At 43.5% G+C, this 22,568-nt stretch overlaps 1 protein-coding gene across 1 annotated transcript; it reads right to left on the bottom strand.

Moving 5' to 3' along the window:
* Nucleotides 1-10,643: 10,643 nt before the first annotated feature.
* Nucleotides 10,644-19,811, bottom strand: LOC125508380 (signal recognition particle-related / SRP-like protein). The gene is made up of 13 exons (XM_048673078.2): nt 19,584-19,811; nt 19,431-19,497; nt 18,681-18,791; nt 18,067-18,256; nt 17,838-17,923; nt 17,476-17,668; nt 15,085-15,196; nt 14,770-14,897; nt 14,322-14,528; nt 14,133-14,242; nt 13,764-13,887; nt 13,002-13,151; nt 10,644-11,155 (listed from the first exon to the last, which is right to left on the bottom strand). Exons 1-13 carry the CDS (start codon nt 19,684-19,686, stop codon nt 10,934-10,936), a joined length of 1,803 nt encoding a protein of 600 aa, XP_048529035.1. The 5' UTR covers nt 19,687-19,811; the 3' UTR covers nt 10,644-10,933.
* Between the last annotated feature and the right edge of the window lie 2,757 nt (nt 19,812-22,568).

The following is a 22,568-nucleotide window of genomic DNA, read 5'->3' as shown; positions in this document are numbered from 1 at the left end:
ACCAAGCAGACTATGAAGCTGGTTAGCGAACCTGTACATCACACTTCCATTCCTTTTGTCACACGATATATGTTGTCGAGCTCAAGGCGAGTCTGTCATCCTTGTGCTAGCCCGACCTCTTTCTCGTTCCAGTGATGCCGACCACAAACCGGATTATCTCATAATCCTTGTCGCATGGCCATGCTTATCCTGGTCGGATCACATGAGGGGCCCAGAGTATATCTCTCCTGGTCGGAGGGGCAAATCCCATCTTGCTCGACCATGTCTCGCAGCATGGGTCTGGACAAGCTTGAAACCTACCTTTGTAACTACCCAGTCACGGAGTAGCGTTTGGTCGGCCCAAAGCAAGTCTGTCACCATCCCGAGTACATGCATCAGCTCAGGTCTTAGGACATAGAACATATGTTGTACTAGAGACTCACAGATGACATATCGCTGCGTCTCATAGTTGGGTCTGTCCGACTCAGATCTTATCTCGACTCGGATCCGACTACGTCGAATCCGACCAGATCCTTCCAAGTCCATATTATCCGGTTAGCATCCAATGCTCCATGGCTAGTGAGACCAAGCCATCGACCGTGTCATATGCCAGTCTAGTTTGCTGCGCGTCCACACAGCCCTTTCGACTAGGGACCTTTTAGGACAGTCATCATACAATGCATAATCCCACAAACAAGTCACGTACTTGCTGATACACATCATTGATAATGTCCAAGGACTATCTTTATTCATAAATACATAGGAAATATCATCATACATGATTGCCTCTAGGGCATATCTCCAACAGTCTCCCACTTGCACTAGAGTCAATCAAATAGACATCGAATGCCCATAGCTCTAACGTGCCCCTCATGCTTGGGTTGTGGAAGCGGTTTAGTCAATGGATCCGCAACATTTGCATCCGTGTGAATTTTGCATAACTCTACATCACCACTCTTTACGATCGTTCATATCAGGTGATATTTCTGATCTATGTGTCTGACCTTCTGGTGATTCCTCGGCTCCTTGGCTTGTGCGATGGCACCAGAATTATCACAATAAAGGTCCAACGGTTTTACCGAGGCTGGGAAAATACCAAGATCATCCAGAAAGTTCCGGATCCAAACACCTTCCTTTGCAGCTTCACAAGCCGCAATGTATTCGGCTTCTGTAGTAGAATCGGCCACCGTATCTTGCTTGGAACTCATCTAGCTTACTGCTCCTCCGTTCATGACGTACACGAATCCGGACTGTGATCGACAATCATCTATGTCGGTTTGGAAACTAGCATCGGCGTAACCCCTTACGACGAGCTCTTCCTCACCTCCATAAACTAGGAACATCTCTTTAGTCCTTTTCAGGTACTTCAAAATAGTATTTACCACTGCCCAGTGACTCTCACCTGGGTTGGCCTGGTATCTACTTGTTAGGCTTATTGCAAAAGCAACATCGGGCCGCGTACATATCATGGCATACGTGATGGATCCGATTGCCGATGCATATGGAATCCTACTCATCCTGCTTCGCTCATCAGATGTCGAAGGACTCTGAGTCTCGCTTAGCCTTATACCATGTGAGAGTGGCAAGAACCCTTTCTTTGCCTCACTCATGTTGAACCGCTTCAACACTTTATCTATGTACGTGCTCTAGCTTAAGCCGAGCAGCCATCTTGATCTATCTCTATAGATCTTAATGCCTAAAATGTACATTGCCTCACCAAGGTCCTTCATCGAAAACTTGCCATTCAATGACTCCTTGACCGAGTTCAGCATTGAAATATCATTTCCGATCAGTAGTACGTCATCCACATACAAAATCAAAAACACTATCGAGCTCCCACTTAACTTCTTGTATAAACAAGAGTCCTCTTCGCTTTTGATGAAGCCGAAACCAGTGACGACCTCATCAAAACGAATGTTCCAGCTCCGAGATGCTTGCCTCAACCCATAAATGGATCTCTTGAGCTTGCATACCTTACTAGTGCTAGTCGGATCGACAAAACCCTCGGGCTGTATCATATACACGTCCTCAGTTAAATTTCTGTGAAGGAAAGCCGTCTTGACATCCATATGCCATATCTCGTAATCGAAATATGCAATTATAGCTAGTACGATCCTCACCGACTTCAGCATCGCTACCGGCGAGTAAGTCTCGTCGTAGTCAATTCCTTAAACTTGTCCATAACCCTTAGCGACAAGCCGAGCTTTGTGGATCTGAACATTTCCATCCACATCGGTTTTCTTCTTAAAGACCCATTTGCAACCAATGGCCGTTACGCCAGGCGGCGGATCAACCAAGTCCCAAACTTGATTCTCATCCATGGACTTTAACTCGGATCTCATGACCTCCAGCCATGCCTCGGAATCTGGGCTCACCATCGCTTCTGCATATGTAGCCGGCTCATTGCTTTCTAGCAACAATACATCGCGCACTCTGCGCAATCTTTCCGACCTCCGTGGTTCCGGTGCCGCTTCCACTACGGGTTCCTTGACTGACTCCGGTATGATCTCATCACCAGCCGAGCCGTCCCCGAGTGGTCCTTGAATTTCTTCGAGTCGGACCGTCCTCCCACTGGCCTACCGACTGAGAAACTCTTTCTCAAGGAAAACCCCGTTCCCAGCAACAAACACTTTGTTCTCTTCCCGGTTGTAGAAGTTATATCCCAAGGTTTCCCTCGGATACCCCACGAATATGCATTTATCCGACTTGGGTGTAAGCTTGTCTGACATAAGTTTCTTGACAAATGCTTCACAACCCCAAATCTTTAGAAAAGACAAACTAGGACTCTTCTCGGTCCACATCTCATGTGGTGTCTTGTCTATGGATTTTGATGGTACCCTGTTAAGTGTGAAAGCTGCAGTTTCTAGAGCGTATCCCCAGAATGACAAGGGTAAATCCGACTTGCTCATCATAGATCGAACCATGTCCAACAAGGTGCGATTCCTCCGTTCCGATACACCATTTCTCTGTGGCGTACCCGGAGGTGTGAGCTGAGGTACTATACCTCTGCTTTTTAGATGATCATCAAACTCCTGGCTCATGTACTCACCTCCACAATCAGATCGTAGAAGTTTTATAGTCTTGCCGAGCTGATTCTCCACCTCGTTTTGAAACTCTTTGAACTTTTCAAAAGTCTTTGACTTGTGCCTCATCAAATAGATATATCCATATCTACTCAAGTCGTCGGTAAAAGTCACGAAGTACTGATAGCCACCTCTGGCAGTTGTGCTCATTGGTGCACACACATCACTGTGTATCAGTTCCAACAGCTCGGATGCCCTCTCACAACTCTTTGCGAAAGGAGACTTAGTCATCTTGCCGAGCAAGCATGATTCGCATGTCTCGAACGACCCAAAGTCGGTCGAAGTTAGGAGTCCATCATCATGGAGCTTCTTCATGCGTTTCAGACTAATGTGTCCAAGCCGGCAATGCCAGAAGTATGTCGGATTTATCTCATTGGGCTTATGCCTCTTGACATTCACGTTATAGACCGGTTCCTGTTCTAGATTCAATATAAATAACCCATCAACAATGGGTGCATAGCCGTGGAACATACCATTCAAATAAATCGAGCAACCATTGTCCTTTAAATTGAATTCATAACCCTGACTCATCAAGCATGAGGCAGAAATAATGTTCTGACTAAGTGCAGGAATGTAATAACAATTATTCAATTCCAAAATGAATCCAGAAGGAAGCTGGAGCTGCATCGTGCCGACCTCCAACGCAGCAACACTTGCTTTGTTGCCGACCCTGATGTCAATCTCCCCTTGTGCCACACGCCTAGTTCTTACCAGCCCCTGCATCGAGTTGCAAATATGAACAACCGATCCGGTATAAAATACCCAAGAGCTACTAGGTATGTCAGCAAGGTAAATGTCTATAACATATGCAACAAGTGTACCTTTGCCTGAAGCAGCATCCCGGCCTTCTTGCCATGCTCTGCAAGCCACTTGCTACAGTTCCTCTTCCAGTGACCAGTTTCCTTGCAATGATAGCAAATAGTCTTTGAGTCTCATCCAGACTTCGGCGCAGCGGCGGAGGTTACCATCTCTGTGCCCTTTGCCTTACCCTTCTTCTTAGACCAACTCTTCTTGAACTTAGCCGATTTCTGCACCATCAACACTTGATGTGTGCCTTTATTAATATCCTGCTCTGCTACTTTGAGCATCCTATGCAATTCAGTGAGCTTCGTATCCATGCCATGCATATGATAGTTCGAGATGAACGTCCCATAGCTGGGCGGAAGAGAACCCAGAACTGCATTAGTAGCCAGCTCATCCAAGAGCAGGAAGCCCAACCGATCCAAAGCTTGCACATATCCGATCATCTTGATCACATGCGGGCTCAGTGGATCACCTTCCTTCAGCTTACAATCCATCAAGGATCGCCAGACGTTGAACCTTTCGGTCCTAGCCTGCACCTGAAACATGCTCTTGAGACTCTCGATCATATCAAAAGCCCCAACGTCTTCGAAATGCTGCTGCAAATCGGGCTCCATACAAGCTGTTGGGTTTCGTAGTAATTTCAAAAAAATTCCTACGCACACGCAAGATCATGGTGATGCATAGCAACGAGAGGGGGAGTATGATCTACATACCTAGTAGATCGGCAACGGAAGCATTTGGTTGATGTAGTCGTACATCTTCACGATCCGACCGATCAAGCACCGAAACTACGGCACCTCCGAGTTCTAGCACACGTTCAGCTCAATGACGATCCCCGGACTCCGATCCAGCAAAGTGTCGGGGAAGAGTTCCGTCAGCACGACGGCGTGGTGACGATCTTGACGTGCTACTGCTGCAGGGCTTCGCCTAAGCACCGCTACAATATAATTGAGGACTATGGTGGCTGGGGGCGCCGCACACGGCTAAGGAATAGATCACGTGGATCAACTTGTGTGTTCTAGGGTGCCTCTGCCTCAGTATATAAAGGACCAAAAGGGGGGAGGCTGGCCGGCCACATAGGGCGCGCCAGGAGAGTCCTACTCCCTCTGGGAGTAGGATTCCCCCCCCCCCAATCCTAGTTGGAACAGGACTTGTGGAGGGGGGAAAAGAGAGAGAGGGGTCGGCCCCCTCTCCTTGTCCAATTCGGACCAAGGGAGGGGAGGGGCACACGGCCCATGTAGGGCTGCCTCTTCTCTTTTCCACTAAGGCCCATCATGGCCTATTTAGCTCCCGGGGGGTTCCGGTAACCTCCCGGTACTCCGGTAAAATCCTGATTTCACCCGGAACACTTCCGATATCCAAACATAGGCTTCCAATATATCAATCTTTATGTCTCGACCATTTCGAGACTCCTCGTCATGTCCGTGATCACATCTGGGACTCCGAACAACCTTCGGTACATCAAAATGCATAAACTCATAATATAACTATCATCGTAACCTTAAGCGTGCGGACCCTACGGGTTCGAGAACAATGTAGACATGACCGAGACATGTCTCCAGTCAATAACCAATAGCGGGACCTGGATGCCCATATTGGCTCCTACATATTCTACGAAGATCTTTATCGGTCAGACCGCATAACAACATACGTCGTTCCCTTTGTCATCGGTATGTTACTTGCCCGAGATTCGATCGTCGGTATTCCAATACCTAGTTTAATCTCGTTGCCGGCAAGTCTCTTTACTCGTTCTGTAATACATCATCCCGCAACTAACTCATTTAGTTGCAATGATTGCAAGGCTTAAGTGATGTGCATTACCGAGAGGGCCCAGAGATACCTCTCCGACAATCGGAGTGACAAAACCTAATCTCGAAATACGCCAACCCAACATGTACCTTTGGAGACACCTGTAGTACTCCTTTATAATCACCCAGTTACGTTGTGACATTTGGTAGTACCCAAAGTGTTCCTCGGTAAATGGGAGTTGCATAATCTCATAGTTATAGGAACATGTATAAGTCATGAAGAAAGCAATAGCAACATACTAAACGATCGGGTGCTAAGCTAATGGAATGGGTCATGTCAATCAGATCATTCTCTCAATGATGTGATCCCGTTAATCAAATAACAACTCATTGTTCATGGTTAGGAAACATAACCATCTTTGATTAACGAGCCAGTCAAGTAGAGGCATACTAGTGACACTTTGTTTGTCTATGTATTCACACATGTATTATGTTTCCGGTTAATACAATTCTAGCATGAATAATAAACATTTATCATGATTATAAGGAAATAAATAATAACTTTATTATTGCCTCTAGGGCATATTTCCTTCACAAGCCAGCATGAGGCAGCTGATCTCGTTTGATTCATCAACGAGTTTCTGGTAGGCATTCTTGGTTGTGGTACTAGCATTATTGGCAGGTTCCTCTGGAAGCGGATCCTCTAGAACATGTTCCTTTTTATCATGCTTGAGAACAATTCCCAAATTTCTATACCAGGTAGTAAAGTTTGTTCCATTCAGTTTATCCTTTTCCAGAATTGATTTCAATGCAAAGTTGGGTTGAGCAGGTGGTGCCATTGATCTACAACAGAAAAATATGCAATCACTAGGCAATGTGTTTATGTAGAGTAATTCTAGACTTAAACAGAAATACTCCCACTGAAGTCAGCATCCCTCCGCAAACTCTCAGTGATTCAGGATCCGACTAGCACATGCGACTAGTGAGCTTTAGCATCACTGCTAGACAACATGTCTATCCGGTAAGCAACTCCTTACTAATCGTATCTCTATACGACTCCTGTCGGTCGGGTAGGTATCTCATACCCCGGCTCCCGACCTCTTTTGCCACAAGGCCCAAAACCGTTTTGATAGCCTTGTCAAGTCAACCTAATGCAATGCATGTCCGTGTCCGACACGAACCCTTCAGTCAAGGACACCTAGAAGCACCCCAATTTTATGAGCCCACTACTACACGTACTTGACGTGCGAAGGTGCAACATCGGGGATGGCAATTCGCTTGATATTCATGAGGGATCTTTCTACCATTCTATCATGCATAGAAAACAAGGAAGCATAACAATCACAAATAAACACATATTGTGAAATAGTATGGCTCCTTCATGGATGTTCTTCCTGGTTGGCTCCGACTCCGATGACCATCTAGGAACTCCATCTTGCTTGTCACGCCGGGACGCCAAGCCACCAACCTGATCCCTATTATCCAACTACTACATCTAGTAATGAATTTTACATAGAGTCACAAGTCGACACGCAAGTCGTTATACAATATAATGACAGCACTTTGGCTCCTGCCGGCTGACAAACATGACACGCAGGCCATGTATAATTTACACATATGCATCACATACACATGAGCCATACTATTCACATCAAACCCTGCAAAATAAAGTTATGCATAGAATCGCATTCTACCGGGTTGAGTTTTCGGAAATCGATCATCGCGAATCTGATTCGGATTTACGTTTCACTGTTAACCCCGATGGCGGATAACCGACCGGTAGGGGTAGATTGTGTCACGACCTCATCGATCCCAATCAACAGAAAATATAGCCACATTGATCCCCATGTGCAGTTGATCTCATCAACCGTGCACACAACCAATCTTATCATTGACAACAGATCTCATCTATTGCCTCCACATATTTAATATGCATACGATCTGAATCCAAATCCTATAGCAGAGGCTCTGATACCACTGTTGAGATCTACGGTAGGGTGCGTCGATTGCAAATTAAAATTTCCTACGCGCAGAACAACCAAGAACATGCTACGGGAGATGGATCACAGTTCGTTACCACTAGACGCGCAGTGTCGTGCAGCGGAAGAAGAGTTGGGGCAGCGCGTCCGCGTGGATCGTCTCCTCCTCGTCCCCTCGTACAGCCGGTGGTCGGTTCCCACGTACAGGTTCGTCGGAGCGGCGCAAGTGCACCGCCTCTAACGGTATTCGCGCGTGCAGGAAGAACGTCGTGCGGCGGACTGCTAGGTCCGATCACACAACCGGCGGCGAGTGGAGGTGTCTATTCACAACACATGCAAACCCTAGTGACAGCGCCGAAGCGATCAACCGCATGAGTGTGCGGCACCTCCACTATATATACAGGTGTCCGTCGCGGGCTCAACACTTGGGCCTCGCACGGACCCTAAAGCCCATAAGTCTACTCAGCCACAATCCGAATACAGTTCGGATCACATCCGACCAGTGTCCTCGGATCCGACCTCGTAGATTCCTTCCCTTAAGCGTGCGACCCCTTAGGTTCAAGTTGGCTTGGTCGCAGTTCGGATCACCTCCGAACTGCACAGTTGGTAGCGGCCTCTAGCAAGGCATGCCGAACACCAAGCAGACTATGAAGCTGGTTAGCGAACCTGTACATCACACTTCCATTCCTTTTGCCACACGATATATGTTGTCGAGCTCAAGGCGAGTCTGTCATCCTTGTGCTAGCCCGACCTCTTTCTCGTTCCAATGATGCCGACCACAAACCGGATTATCTCATAATCCTTGTCGCATGGCCATGCTTATCCTGGTCGGATCACACGAGGGGCCCAGAGTATATCTCTCCTGGTCGGAGGGGCAAATCCCATCTTGCTCGACCATGTCTCGCAACATGGGTCTGGACAAGCCTGAAACCTACCTTTGTAACTACCCAGTCACGGAGTAGCGTTTGGTCGGCCCAAAGCAAGTCTGTCACCATCCCGAGTACATGCGTCAGCTCAGGTCTTAGGACATAGAACATATGTTGTACTAGAGACTCACAGATGACATATCGCTGCGTCTCATAGTTGGGTCTGTCCGACTCGGACCTTATCTCGACTCGGATCCGACTACGTCGAATCCGACCAGATCCTTCCAAGTCCATATTATCCGGTTAGCATCCAATACTCCATGGCTAGTGAGACCAAGCCATCGACCGTGTCATATGCCAGTCTAGTTGGCTGCGCGTCCACACAGCCCTTTCGACTAGGGACCTTTTAGGACAGCCATCATACACTGCATAGTCCCACAAACAAGTCACGTACTTACTGATACACATCATTGATAATGTCCAAGAACTATCTTTATTCATAAACACATAAAAAATATCATCATTCATGATTGCCTCTAGGGCATATCTCCAACAGGCGGGTGGTGTTGGAGGTTTACAACGTTTTGTGATAAGTTAAGTTAGCTTAGATGTTTAGGGTCGGTGTTGGTGTTGGTGTTTTGTGGACGCCCGTATGTACGCATATGGGCTACACTTCTTGTAAATATGCTCTATCTTCTACTCCCTCCGTTTCTAAATATAAGTCTTTCTAGAGATTCCAACAAGTGACTACATACGAAGTAAAATAAGTGAATCTACACTCTAAAATATGTCTATATACATCCGTATGTTATAGTCCATTTGAAATGTCTAAAAAGTAAAAAGACATATATTTAGAAACGGAGGGAATATAAAAATATGGTATACCATTGGCGTACTTTTAAAAAAAAGTTTAAGATTCACGGATGTGATAGACGTTTCTTGTGTACTGCTCGGGCATGTTCGCTCGGTCACGGTCAGCAGATATGCCCGAGCGCACCCATGAGCGTTTGGGCCGAATTTTGGTGTTCGTGGTTGTAAATGCTCTCGTACTTTCTGGTTTGGTTTGGTTGGAAAAGATAATGGCTGCGTTGCAATTGCATGAAGAAGTTGTGCACGAGTAGCCCAGCCAAACAAACGAACCGCACAAGCTCCGACTGAAACATCACCAGCTAAGATAGTGGATAGGGCTCAAGTTTCTCCTTTTCATTTTCCCTTCTCTGAGAGGACAAGTTGACCAGCGTCTTCCCTTTCTCCTCGGATGATTGGACGCAAAAGGAAAGAAAAGAAAATTGAGCAGCTCGCTCCACATCTCAGGTCGCTTAGTGTATATCACTTTCTTTGGATTTCTCCTCGAGGAAACTCGGCCGGGTACATTAACACGATTCTTATTATCTACTACTCCCTCTGTTTCAGAATATAAGAAAGTTTTTTATACTATGCTAGTGCTAAAAACTTTTTATATTTTAGGACGAAGGGAGAGCATAGTAACATTTTTATATTCTGGGACAGAGGGAGTAGTGTAAAAAACGCTTTTATATTATGGAAAGGATGAAGTAAAAGTAAAAATATCAATACGAATGGAGGATGGTTGCGCATGTTGCAGAGGCAGGCAGGCAGCACACTTGTGTTATGTGAGTGAACAAGGTGCTGCTAAAGGGACTTTCACTACTGGAGGAGGCCGCCTGTATCATCTTTGTGGAGATTTTTTGTCCCAGCACGTTTAAGGCATTTCCTTTCATTTGGCATACCGAGTACTATTCACCGAGAAACGCGCGAGGGAAATGTCTTACTGGCGTAACCGCATCAACATCATCTGGAAAATCCAGCACCATCTGATCTGATGAAAGCGCAAGCATACAACCACTGTTTGACAAGAATTAATCACAAGCTTGGGTAATTGGATTTAAGCTCGTTTGCATGTTCCCTCGAAAAGTTGAAGCATTTGGTTATGCAATTAACAAGTTGACTGAAGCATTTAGCCTCCTTTGCGCTTGTTCTGAATGGAGCAATCATCGTGACACCAAGTGTTGTAAACAATCTATATGGCCCAAAAATTGAAATATATTTCAAAGCTTCGACCGAGTCTATATCTCCTCGCCACAAGAGTGCAGCAGCCTTGCACGTTGGCCCACATTTTGGATAAGCATTACTGCAGCCAAACATGAAACCTAGTATTGCCGAATATAAGTTAACCATACTGCAACAATTTATAACATTTCAAAAGTACGGTCTATTTAGTTAATGTTCCATACGGTATAAGGAGATTGTAAAGAGGGGCACTCAAACTGATGTATTTTGAAACAGTACAAAATTTTGCCTATCAAACTTGGTTCGACTTCTTAGAAACCTTCCAGACATCAAACCGGCACTGTGATGAGCAGCACAGCCAAAAACAAATTAATCCACCAAGGTAATGTATCAAAATCCAAGAGCAAAGGTGACCCTGAGGAACTAAACAATGCGCTCTCTTCCTTTCACCCCCAGAATCTGCGGAGGAGACCCTTCTTTTCCTTCTTCATCCTGTTCTCAAGGTTCGGGAACTCGATTGCGTTGTATGCCATGTCAAGAACAATTGGGTTGCAGGGAACTGGTTGGAACGGTGGTGGGAACTGTGAAATGCGACATGGCGCTTTGGCGCTTTGCTCACCAAGTGCTGATTCATAGCTCCCTAGGATATCAAGGAGGTATTTAGGATCCTGCAAAATACAAACTCATTATTATCAGCATATATTCAAAAGATGACCCTAAAGTGCATCACTTCGTAATAACAGTATAACACCCTTTAATGACATGGCATGCCATTGGTTTTGATTTCACACATAAAAGATCTACCCAGGGAACACCAGACTGTACGTAGATTAAGAGATGCAATGAAAGTTGAGATAGCAGAATCCTCTAGCAAAGTAATGAAGTATCATACCAAGGTAGTGAATAAAGCGGATTCATTAACATATCAGGTAAAGCTAAAGAATAATACTCCCTCCGACCCATATTAATTGTCACTGATTTAGTAAAAAGTTGTACTCCCTCCGTCCGGAAATACTTCTCCTCGAAATGTATAAAATGGATGTATCTATAACTAAAATAAGTCCAGATACAACCATTTGAAGGACAAGTATTTCTGGACGGAGGGAGTACTAAATCAGAGACAAAAAATATGGATCAGAGGGAGTAGAACATAAGAATGGAAGGGAGAGAAAAGATAATAAACCAAGCTGGTGAATAAAGTGGATTCATGGACCTTTTCATCAATAGACTCATGACGTGTACAAAAGAATTGTCGCTGATTTAGTAAAAAGTTGTACTAAATCAGAGATAATTAATATGGATCGGAGGGAGTAGAACATAAGAATGGAAGGGAAAGAAAAGATAATAAACCAAGCTGGTGAATAAAGTGGATTCATGGACCTTTTCATCAATAGACTCATGACGTGTACAAAAGAATTGTCGCTGATTTAGTAAAAAGCTGTACTAAATCAGAGACAATTAATATGGATCGGAGGGAGTAGAACATAAGAATGGAAGGGAGAGAAAAGATAATAAACCAAGCTGGTGAATAAAGTGGATTCATGGACCTTTTCATCAATAGACTCATGACGTGTACAAAAGAATTGTCGCTGATTTAGTAAAAAGTTGTACTAAATCAGAGACAATTAATATGGATCGGAGGGAGTAGAACATAAGAATGGAAGGGAAAGAAAAGATAATAAACCAAGCTGGTGAATAAAGTGGATTCATGGACCTTTTCATCAATAGACTCATGACGTGTACAAAAGAATTGTCGCTGATTTAGTAAAAAGCTGTACTAAATCAGAGACAATTAATATGGATCGGAGGGAGTAGAACATAAGAATGGAAGGGAGAGAAAAGATAATAAACCAAGCTGGTGAATAAAGTGGATTCATGGACCTTTTCATCAATAGACTCATGACGTGTACAAAAGAATTGTCGCTGATTTAGTAAAAAGCTGTACTAAATCAGAGACAATTAATATGGATCGGAGGGAGTAGAACATAAGAATGGAAGGGAGAGAAAAGATAATAAACCAAGCTGGTGAATAAAGTGGATTCATGGACCTTTTCATCAATAGACTCATGACGTGTACAAAAGAATTGTCGCTGATTTAGTAAAAAGTTGTACTAAATCAGAGACAATTAATATGGATCGGAGGGAGTAGAACATAAGAATGGAAGGGAGAGAAAAGATAATAAACCAAGCTGGTGAATAAAGTGGATTCATGGACTATTCATAAGAAAGAACGGAGTTGTAAGAATAAAAGGAAAACAGAATCTGCAGTTTTTTCTTCTTTTTGGTTCAATATGAATATCCCTCACTGTAGGACTTCAGTTCAAGTTTTCCCAGACACCCTTTTCATCAATAGACTCATGACGTGTACAAAAGGGTGAAAGAGCTGGCTGCCAAGGATAGCTACCCTACCATAACATAAGACTCACATGGTGGGACTCTAATGATCTAAATACCAATAGTAACAGACTGATCTCATCAAACGTTTACGTGGACAAGAACTTGTACGAAGCATACCTTTTTTCTATTGTCGCCAAGTGATATAGTTGAGACTCCTTTAGAAAGTCTTTCAGGAGCACTCTCATCCTCCATAATACCTGTTGCATGTTCAATGCAACTATTGGATCTACAATTGAAAGATAGAGCCTCGAGATCTTGGATTAAGGCCTGTAAAGTAAGAGCATTTGAGTTAGACTTAAGTACCTGCCAGACAGACAAAAAATCAAGCTTTTTTTCCTCCAACAAGCACCCAAACGCATGTTTTTTACTCTGTAAACTTTTATAAGATGTTTTAGGTCACTACTTTTATCAAAGTTTACAGAGGTAGTATATGAAGAGCATGAAGATAGCACAAAACCGACAACTCAGAAGGGAAAAAACCCAAAGAAAATATGAAAAGGCTAAGCTACTAACTACTAGGAACTGAAAAAGGAAGCCAAAAAAGCCAAAACTGTACAATTTGTAGCTAATACATGCGTATTAACTAAAAAAGTAAGATAAACTTAAGAGCCCCTCAGTAAAGCCCTAAAACTATGTTGTTTGAACTTCAAAGATCAATAAACAACATTTATCCTGGCAGACTTGTACAGGTACCAACATAATACACGCATTTCTGAAGATCAAAAAGCTGCTATTAGCTTACGAGGGCACCAAGATAATACATGCACCAAATGAAAATGGTAATGATGAGGGCACAATTAAAACAATGATATAAAACGGCTGGAATTTAGAAGCTACCAACTTCTTAATGATCATATAAATGTTAGCACAGTAGCGAACCTTGTGAGGACTGTTAGCCAGTTCTTGCAGTGCAGAATCAGCAAGGGAACGTGCATAACAGAATAATGCATAGGCTTCGGCCCTTTTACTGACTGAACTATATGACTTTGCCAAATAGAAACATCTGCACAGTACTCCAAAACAAAATTTGTGAGCATAGCCGCTATGTGTTACATGTAAGCTTTCTAGGATAGCAGATGGAACCTTGATAACAAGCTGGAACATTTGTTTAAATAATTTAAAAATAAGACAATTAACTATTTGGATGCCTTGTGTCAAGCTCTCAATAACATTATTCGATATAGTCGTGAACAGAGAAGCTGATTGTTAAAGAATTCTAGGTTTCGAAGAAAACAATGTGGAACTCACCTCTCGGCTCGGAAAGCCAAATCTTTCAGTTCATACTCATGAACAAAAGCGTTCTCTTCTTCGTTTTTATCCCTTCCTGAGCTAACTAAATCAGTTAGGTCTGTTGTATTCTGCAAGTTAAGAGGTTTTCGCATCAGCAGAAGTACACAACTCTAGTAAGTAGTAAGTCGTAATATGAACAGAACTTACCTGAATTAGCAGATCATATAGCCGAACAAGTTCTTCCGGCTTTGTAATTTTCTCATTCTTCTCATCCCGATGCTTTGCAAACTTACTTTTAGCAATACTAACAAGTAACTGGTTACGTTCTATGGTCCTCAATCCTAAAACTGCACTGACAGCCTTGTCAAGACCATTCAATTCGTCTCTTATATTCTCAGCACTGCCAGCAGAAGCCTGCATTTGGCAGAAGTGTTAGTAGGATGCATATACTGCCTTTAGAACATACATATATCTACTCCCTCCGTTCCTAAATATTTGTCTTTTTAGAGATTTCAAATGGACTACCACATACGGATGTATATAGACATATTTTAGAGTGTAGATTCACTCATTTTGCTCCGTATGTAGTCACTTGTTGAAATCTCTAGAAAGACAAATATTTAGGAACGGAGGGAGTATATCATTATTATCATACCAAATCATTGCGGATGCAGCTTCGAGCTTCGTGGTATGCAGAGAATAGTTTATCAAATATAGCAAGTTTTTTGTCTGCTGAAATTGGTTCTGTGGCTGCGCCATTTAAATCCCTCTCCAGCTGCTGAGCTGAATCATATCACTAGATTAAAAAGAAATCTATCTACAAGTAGAAAGCAAAGTAGATGCAGAAATACTGTAGAAAAACTGTTTTGGTCAATTAAATAAGATGTGGACTATCTGCTATCTCTGAGATGAACATGCAAATCATGTCTATAATAATTAGAGAGAACATACATAACCTATATAGGAGTACCTTTTAATATGGAGACACGGGTCTTTGCACTGGTAATTGGAAATCTGCGACCAAGCCAGTTAAACTCAGTCATAGAAGCCGCCTGCTGTGACCTTGTCTCAGATAATACAGCCTGCAAGTATCAAAATACATCTATCTGAAAATACGGATGGAAATGCAATCTGACAATCAGAAACTGCAAGTAGGCTATGGTGTCATATTTACGAAATAACATCAAAATAGTTTCTAGTGAGCAAGTCCAACGTGGGACTCCTCAAACCGACTCCTTATATCTCTATTTACAGAGCCTCACCAAAAGATTCCTTCTCTATTTCTCTGTACGCTCCAACAGTCCTGCTGTCCAAATGTCAGCCATCTATATTTTATTAATTTTTTGTAACTCACAAAATTCTCTAAAACCTATTAATCCAACAAAGTATTTGATATTTTATTGATGCATAATTTCAGTTGACCCCACTATTCATGTGCTATCTCCATCCAACAACAGCAATTGCAAACACACAACATCAAACGAATCGATTCAACATCTGTTGTCAATATATCTCTCACTTATCTCTAATAAAATGCAAGCATACAAGCACAAGGAGCAGCACATGATCTCTCTGTCTCTCACAACCTCACATTAATGGAAGCATCAGCAACAGGTAGAGGGCAGCAGCGCAGCAATCAATCGACGACACAAAGCATCAAATGTATCGCTGCAGCCAGAGAGCACCGCCAACCCCCTGTCTCTCGATGGCACGGACGAGCGCAGCACCTCCTGCCCTCTTGACGCCACCGAACACCACCACCGCTGCACCCTATCCCCCCAAGCTTCTTCCTCCCCTCTCCCCGGCGCCCTCCCCTCTGATTTTTCCAGACCAACCACTTCCCCCAGATCGAGCGAGCAGCAAGAGAGGCGCGCGGCGGCAACAGAAAAAAAATGGTGGTCGCACGAGAGGGGAACGGAGCACCATCCACAGATCATTCCTCGGCAACGCAGGAGGGAAGAGCTGCCGCGGTCATTGATCAATGCCCACTCACTTCCAGGTCTGCAGAAGTGGCAAACATAAAGGATAGTTTGCCGAGTGATTCTTTTGCTGGGCTGTTTGCCGATGCTGTTGGAGCATCGATTTCAACCAAAATCAGCAATTTGGCCGATTCAAAGCCGGATAGGTAAGCCATTGGTCTTGCTCTAAGCAATAATTAACGCCATACTAGAACTTGTCTAGCATGATTCTGACAATTCCTTTTCTAATTTTGTGAGGAAAACAGTTCCCAATTTCAAATACAAGTCATAAATCTTCAATGAACTTCCCGACTTGACCAAGAAATACACAAAAGCACAGGTTCAACAAAAAAACAGCATACCCATTGTGTGAAGTCAAAGAACACAAAAGCTAAACTAGAATTGTTGGTTGCGTATTTTGATACCCTCATTGTACTAATTCAAGTTTGCAAGTATGCAACATTAACTAACTTCAATATAGTGAAGTTTAGGTGCACTGCAAGATATGCACACCATTTTCAAACTGTAAACAAATGATGTGGATTGCAGATAAAAAAACTCGAAGTTTAAACATGCATTAATCAAGCTGACCAAACATTCATGTTACACACTGCAAAGATAAGAAGTGTGTGGTGACCTAATTCCCAGAAGAACCAATGGGAATCATATATCTGTCAAAATGTGCATGGAGAAAAATTAATCGAATCGTTGCAGTGGTATGTGCAATATCTGATAGTTTTGCAGTGGCATAATAAAAAAAATTACCTACATTATGTCTCTGACGTGCAATCCCTGACTAGTTCCTCATAATATGGGTTGCACGTGATTTGGGGATTGGACTTGTATCTTCACATGCGTGAGGGAGAGAGGATCAGGACGAGAGGTTGGGGATGAGCCTATGTTACCAGTGGGCGGTGTTCAAAATATCAGCCGATGAATCAGTTAACTGGACAATTAATCCCTTCTCAGTGGGTCACTGAGTAGCCAACTAACTCATTTATCAGCCGATTAGCTGATTTGTCAGCTGATTCGCCTATTAATACCCTACTCACCAACCGACCGAGTGGTTGCCAGTTAACTATTTCCTGAACATTGCCAGTGGGGAAAAGAACTAGGGGCCACAAGTGAAAATTACCAGGATATCAGGGGTGTTTCTACTTTCAACAGATTCTGGCTTCAATCGGTTATCCTGGTGAGTCCATACGTCTACGCGGCGACAGTCAACATACCACATAAGCAAGTCAGACCCGGTCTGGGCTGCTTAGGACCGCGATGAACAACTTATAACTTTTGGAGCCCAAGTCTGCACTTTTAAAGTTTTAGGACTACCTTGACACCCCTCGATAGTTTTAGGACCTCTTATGCATTCCACTATATTCTTTATTTGTAAGAAAAGAAAATACCTCAATCTTAGCTTTAAAAAGGTCATAAGCAGGCCCCTCCTTTTCCATATCTAGGAGATCATGTTCTTGCAGAGCAGATCCACCAAGTTTGCGTGAACAGAATCCAATCATAGGCTCCACTTCCTCAATGCGCTGACGGCATAAAAGTTGATTTTCTATGCCGCCATACTTCCCAAGCTCCTCATATACAGTCCTGTGAAAAATAATACATGTCAATCACTAACTTTTAAAATACTCATGAGGGGAGCAAGTATCATGATATATCCAAACAGCAAGGCACGACAATAATGGGATGATCCACACAAGGAATAATACCACACTGCATAGAACCAAAACTTCAATGAATTATCATTTCCACAAACCTGGTATTCTTGAAATTCAACATTGCTGCCTCTATGTTCTTCTCTTGCTCAAAAAGCAAAGTTCCTTTCATATATGAAGCATATGCCTACAAAAGATATTATTTTAGATGGTTCAAAAAATACTTTTCTTATAGGACAACTATATCAGGTCAATATAGTGAGGTTTCTATTTTGTACTTAAAAAGGATTGTCAACTGAGCACTAAATCAAACAAATATAAGAAACACACCTCAGCTTCCAAAGATGTCCTGGAATCTCCTTTTATAGAACATAACTGTGAAAAAAGTGCCGCCCATTTGACTGCCTTCCTAAATCGACCCAGCATGTAGATGCGCTGCGGTGCATTTGGACCAGCAGTTTTCTTCTCCATAGCATGACTCCATGCTCTCTCAGCCATATAAAATACCACATGTAGAAACCTACACGCATGTGTTAAAATTGCTTCAGGCATAACCAAGCCTAACAGCTCACTAAATTGCAAAAGCATTTGCTTAAGTTCCCCAATAGTTATCGCATACCGATTACATGCACTACAAAAGTGTTCATCAACAATAACAAGAATTTTGCTAGGGTAAGGAATTAACAATACTGATAAATTACTAACGAATATCACAGGCATGTAGTACACAACTACCAAATGGTGGCTGAAATCTTTGTAACTAATAGTAATCATATGTTCAACGGTACAAAGGAAATCACATTGTTAGTTTTAAACATTGACAATGTTATTTAACATACCAAGTCCAAACAGATCCATCAAAATTGACAAAATTACCAAAATACCAGCCGAAGTGAAGTATGAACAAATGCAGCAGGCATATGGTAGATTATCAGGAGCCACACCTCACATCAGTCACTGTTGACTCTGTTATATTCCTCCGGGTATATTTACCACGGCCATGCAAAAACTTCAGAGACTTGTATAGCCTTCTCAGACGCGCAGTACAGTATCTCCTGCAAATAATCCTAAATCCTTTAGACAAAGTATGCATCCACAAACGACAGCAGCACCATACTAATAAATTATAAGCAAAAGCAAGATACTTTGGGCAAACAAGACATGCAACATCTGAGAGGACAGAACTTCCCCCTCATGTACCAGCAACAGAGAAAACGGAGCAAGCATAATGTGCAAAGCAAATGTGTAAAAAGATAACTTTCTTTTAGAGCAGATTAAATGTATGAATTCAACTCCCTCCGTTCACTATTATAAGATGTTTTGGATATTTCAATATGGACTACATACGGACTGAAATGAGTAAACAAACACACGAAAATGCGTCTCTATACATCCGATTCAGAAAAAAGATAACATCTTATAATAATGAACTAAGGGAGTATTAGACTACAAAGCAAGTTCGAAGCAGGGTTTCCATGGGAAAGTTTCGATATAGGGGAACAATTGGATGAAAGCATTCCATCACAAGTCACACATCTGAGAGCACGGTAGGAAGAAAAGACGCCTCCCGATCAATATACGCGCGTGAATCCCGCGAGGCGAGAATCACGGTGGCATGGCACAGTTGAGAAGACGAGCAGGCAGCAGATCTGGGTGGGCGTAAGTGGGGTGGGATCGGTAATCGGAGCGCTCACCTGTACCGCGTGTAGTCGCCGTGGCGAAGGCCGTGCTGCATCTGCGCCTCCCTCATGAGTTCCAGCACTGCGCGGAGGAAGGCGGACGGATCAGGAGACACGAGGGGGCGAGATCGGGTCTGCGCAGAGGGTAAGGAGAGGGGACAAGCTCACCATTGATGGAGAACCTGACGGGATTCTTCTCCTCGACCGCGGCTGCGGAGTCAATATCCATATCCGACGGCGGCGGCGGCGGCTGGTTGGCGAGCTTCGACATGGCGGCGGGTATGCCTCCGCCCGGCGAGCGAACCTGTCAGATGGTCGCGACGAGACGAAGCGGAGTTCGCGTGGCCTCTGGATGCGAAAATATTTGATAACTTTGTTCGTTTTTTGTGACAAATTCGGAAAAAAAACTTGTTTTTAAGCTACGAAAATAACTGAAAGTCTAATTTTAGGCGATGTTAAAAAAAAGTTTGACTAAATTATAATACTCCTAGAAAATATGCCAACATCCATCAACATTTTGAAAATATTTTAGGGGTACGCAATGCGTCGTCCATGTGAAACTGAATTTGATCGGACGCCTTGGCAGCCATCTGATGGCGCACGAGACAGTTGTCCAATCTACCACCGAGTATTCCACGATGAAAGGATCGATATGACTGACTACGGGGTGAACAGGCAAATACCAATTTTTATTTTTTCTTATCAAATTAGGTTTAGCAACAAATAGGTTGTCTAGATATACAACTAGACGAACAATCTATATGATGATAGCAACAACAATAACACAAGCAAGCAAGAGATACAACACTAGTAAAGCTTGCACAAATTAAAGATAAGAGGTAACCATAAGTGTTACTGAAGTTACTTCCCTTTGTTGGAGTGGTATGGGGGCACGATGCTCCTCAAAAAGCCACTAGGGCCACTGTATTCTCCTCACGCACTCGCGCAATGTAAGATGACGTGATTCCATTAGTGATACCTTTGAAGACGGCAACCGGACCTTTACAAATAAGGTTGGGCAATTTCCACAATCGAATTTGAGGCTCCCAACACCACCATGAAGCTTCACTACAATGGAATGTGGTTTCGACGTAACCTCAGCCATCTAGAGTGCTCAAAAACCCAAGAGAACCGCAAGGAATTAATGGGGGAATCAAATTTCTCTATGTGAAAGTGTAGATCTAGGCCTTCTCAACCAATCCATAGGAAAATCAACAAGTTTGAATGGTTAGGGAGAGAGATCGGGCAAGAATGAGCTTTTGAGCAACAATGAATCTTGGAGGGGGAAGAGGTAAGTCAACTAGAAGAAGAAGACTCACTTATATAGTGGAGAAAAGAATCCAACCGTATGCCCCTTCAGCCCGTGCACAAGCGGTAGTATCGCTCGCGCGAGCGGTACTTCGGCTGGCATGGAAGTTTCAGCAACTGCACTCAACTGAACAGATCAGGGAGACGGTAATGCCGTTGGAGCGGTACTACCTAGAGTTGTGCAACCACACGAAACGGTGGTAGTAGAGGAGGGCAGTGCAGTAGTGCCACATAGAGCGGTACTACCGCTGGCTACTGCTGCTCTACTTCCGCTCGAAGGACAGAGCAGTCCAAAAGACAATAAATAAACGATACTCTGCTTAATAGTTAGAAGCTCGATAGATATGTTGTTGTAGGGTGAAACCCTAGATGGGATCTTTTCACACTTGGAGAGAGGGAAAGTGATGAACACACAAGAACATGAAGGAGAAGAATCACTCAAAAAAATCCAAATAACACATCCACTAGAGTAGATCCACAAGCGTACAAGAACAATTCAAGGAAAAGTAGCACTAGGGTAAAGTTCTTCCTACTCCAAGGAGATGAGGTCTTGATGTTGATCTTCTCCAACAGGAGGCCTTGATAATCCACAAGGATTCTTCCCAAAGAGGGATCTTGATCTCCAAGAGGAGGGATACAAGGAGCAAAGCTCTCTAGTGTCTATCAAATACTTTGCTAACCTCATAAATGAGCTAGATTGGGAGTACTTATAGGCTAGGGACGAATTGGGGGTAAAACAAGGGTACATGGGCAATTTATCTTGAAAAATGCGTAGCCACGGTGGAGGGGCCGGGCACCCGGGATCAAGGGGTCCGGGCACCCGGGGCGCGCCTGGGGAGGAGGGTCGGGCACCCAGGGGGTGTGAAGCCCGGGCACCCAGGGCATACAGGGGGCCAGGTGGCTGAGGGGACCGGGCACCCGAGGCCATTTTGTCGGGCATTCAGGGAGCCGGCCCGCGGGCGGCTGAAATGGTCGGGCACCCCGGCGGCCGCAGCCAGCGCCAGGCAGAGGGGTCGGGTCAAGGAAATATGCCTTAGAGGCAATAATAAAGTTGTTATTTATATTTCCTTATATCATGATAAATGTTTATTATTCATGCTAGAATTGTATTAATCAGAAACTTAGTACATGCGTGAATACATAGACAAACATAGTGTCCCTAGTATGCCTCTACTAGACTAGCTCGTTAATCAAAGATGGTTAAGTTTCCTAACCATAGACATGTGTTGTCATTTGATGAACGGGATCACATCATTAGATAATGATGTGATGGACAAGACCCATCTGTTAGCTTAGCATAATGATCATTTAGTTTTATTGCTATTACTTTCTTCATGACTTATACATGTTCCTTTGTCTATGAGATTATGCAACTCCCGAATACCGGAGAAACACCTTATGTGCTATCAAACATCACAACATAACTGGGTGATTATAAAGATGCTCTACAGGTGTCTCTGATGGTGTTTGTTGAGTTGGCATAGATCGAGATTAGGATTTGTCACTCCGAGTATCGGAGAGGTATCTCTGGGCCCTCTCGGTAATGCACATCACTATGAGCCTTGCAAGCAATGTGACTAATGAGTTAGTTACGAGATGATGCATTACGGAATGAGTAAAAAGACTTGCCAGTAACGAGATTGAACTAGGTATGATGATACCGACGATCGAATCTCGGGCAAGTAACATGCCGATGACAAAGGGAATGACGTATGTTGTTATGCGGTTTGACCGATAAAGATATTCGTAGAATATGTAGGAGCCAATATGAGAATCCAGGTTCCTCTATTGGTTATTGACCGGAGATATGTCTCGGTCATGTCTACATAGTTCTCGAACCTATAG

The sequence above is a fragment of the Triticum urartu genome, chromosome 5A, assembly GCF_056163025.1.
Source record: "Triticum urartu cultivar PI428250 chromosome 5A, HENAU_Tu73, whole genome shotgun sequence".
In the NCBI taxonomy this organism is placed as follows: Eukaryota; Viridiplantae; Streptophyta; class Magnoliopsida; order Poales; family Poaceae; genus Triticum; species Triticum urartu.
This window is presented reverse-complemented; position numbering and strand designations above follow the sequence as displayed.

Excerpts from the sequence above, each read along its gene's own strand:
- LOC125508380 (XM_048673078.2), bottom strand. The coding sequence starts at position 19,686 with ATGTCGAAGCTCGCCAACCAGCCGCCGCCGCCGCCGTCGGATATGGAT. Across the intron at positions 13,888-14,132 it reads TTGGCTTTCCGAGCCGAGAG|ATGTTTCTATTTGGCAAAGT; the intron begins GTGAGTTCCACA and ends AGTACTGTGCAG. Across the intron at positions 11,156-13,001 it reads TTGGCGACAATAGAAAAAAG|GATCCTAAATACCTCCTTGA; the intron begins GTATGCTTCGTA and ends TGTATTTTGCAG.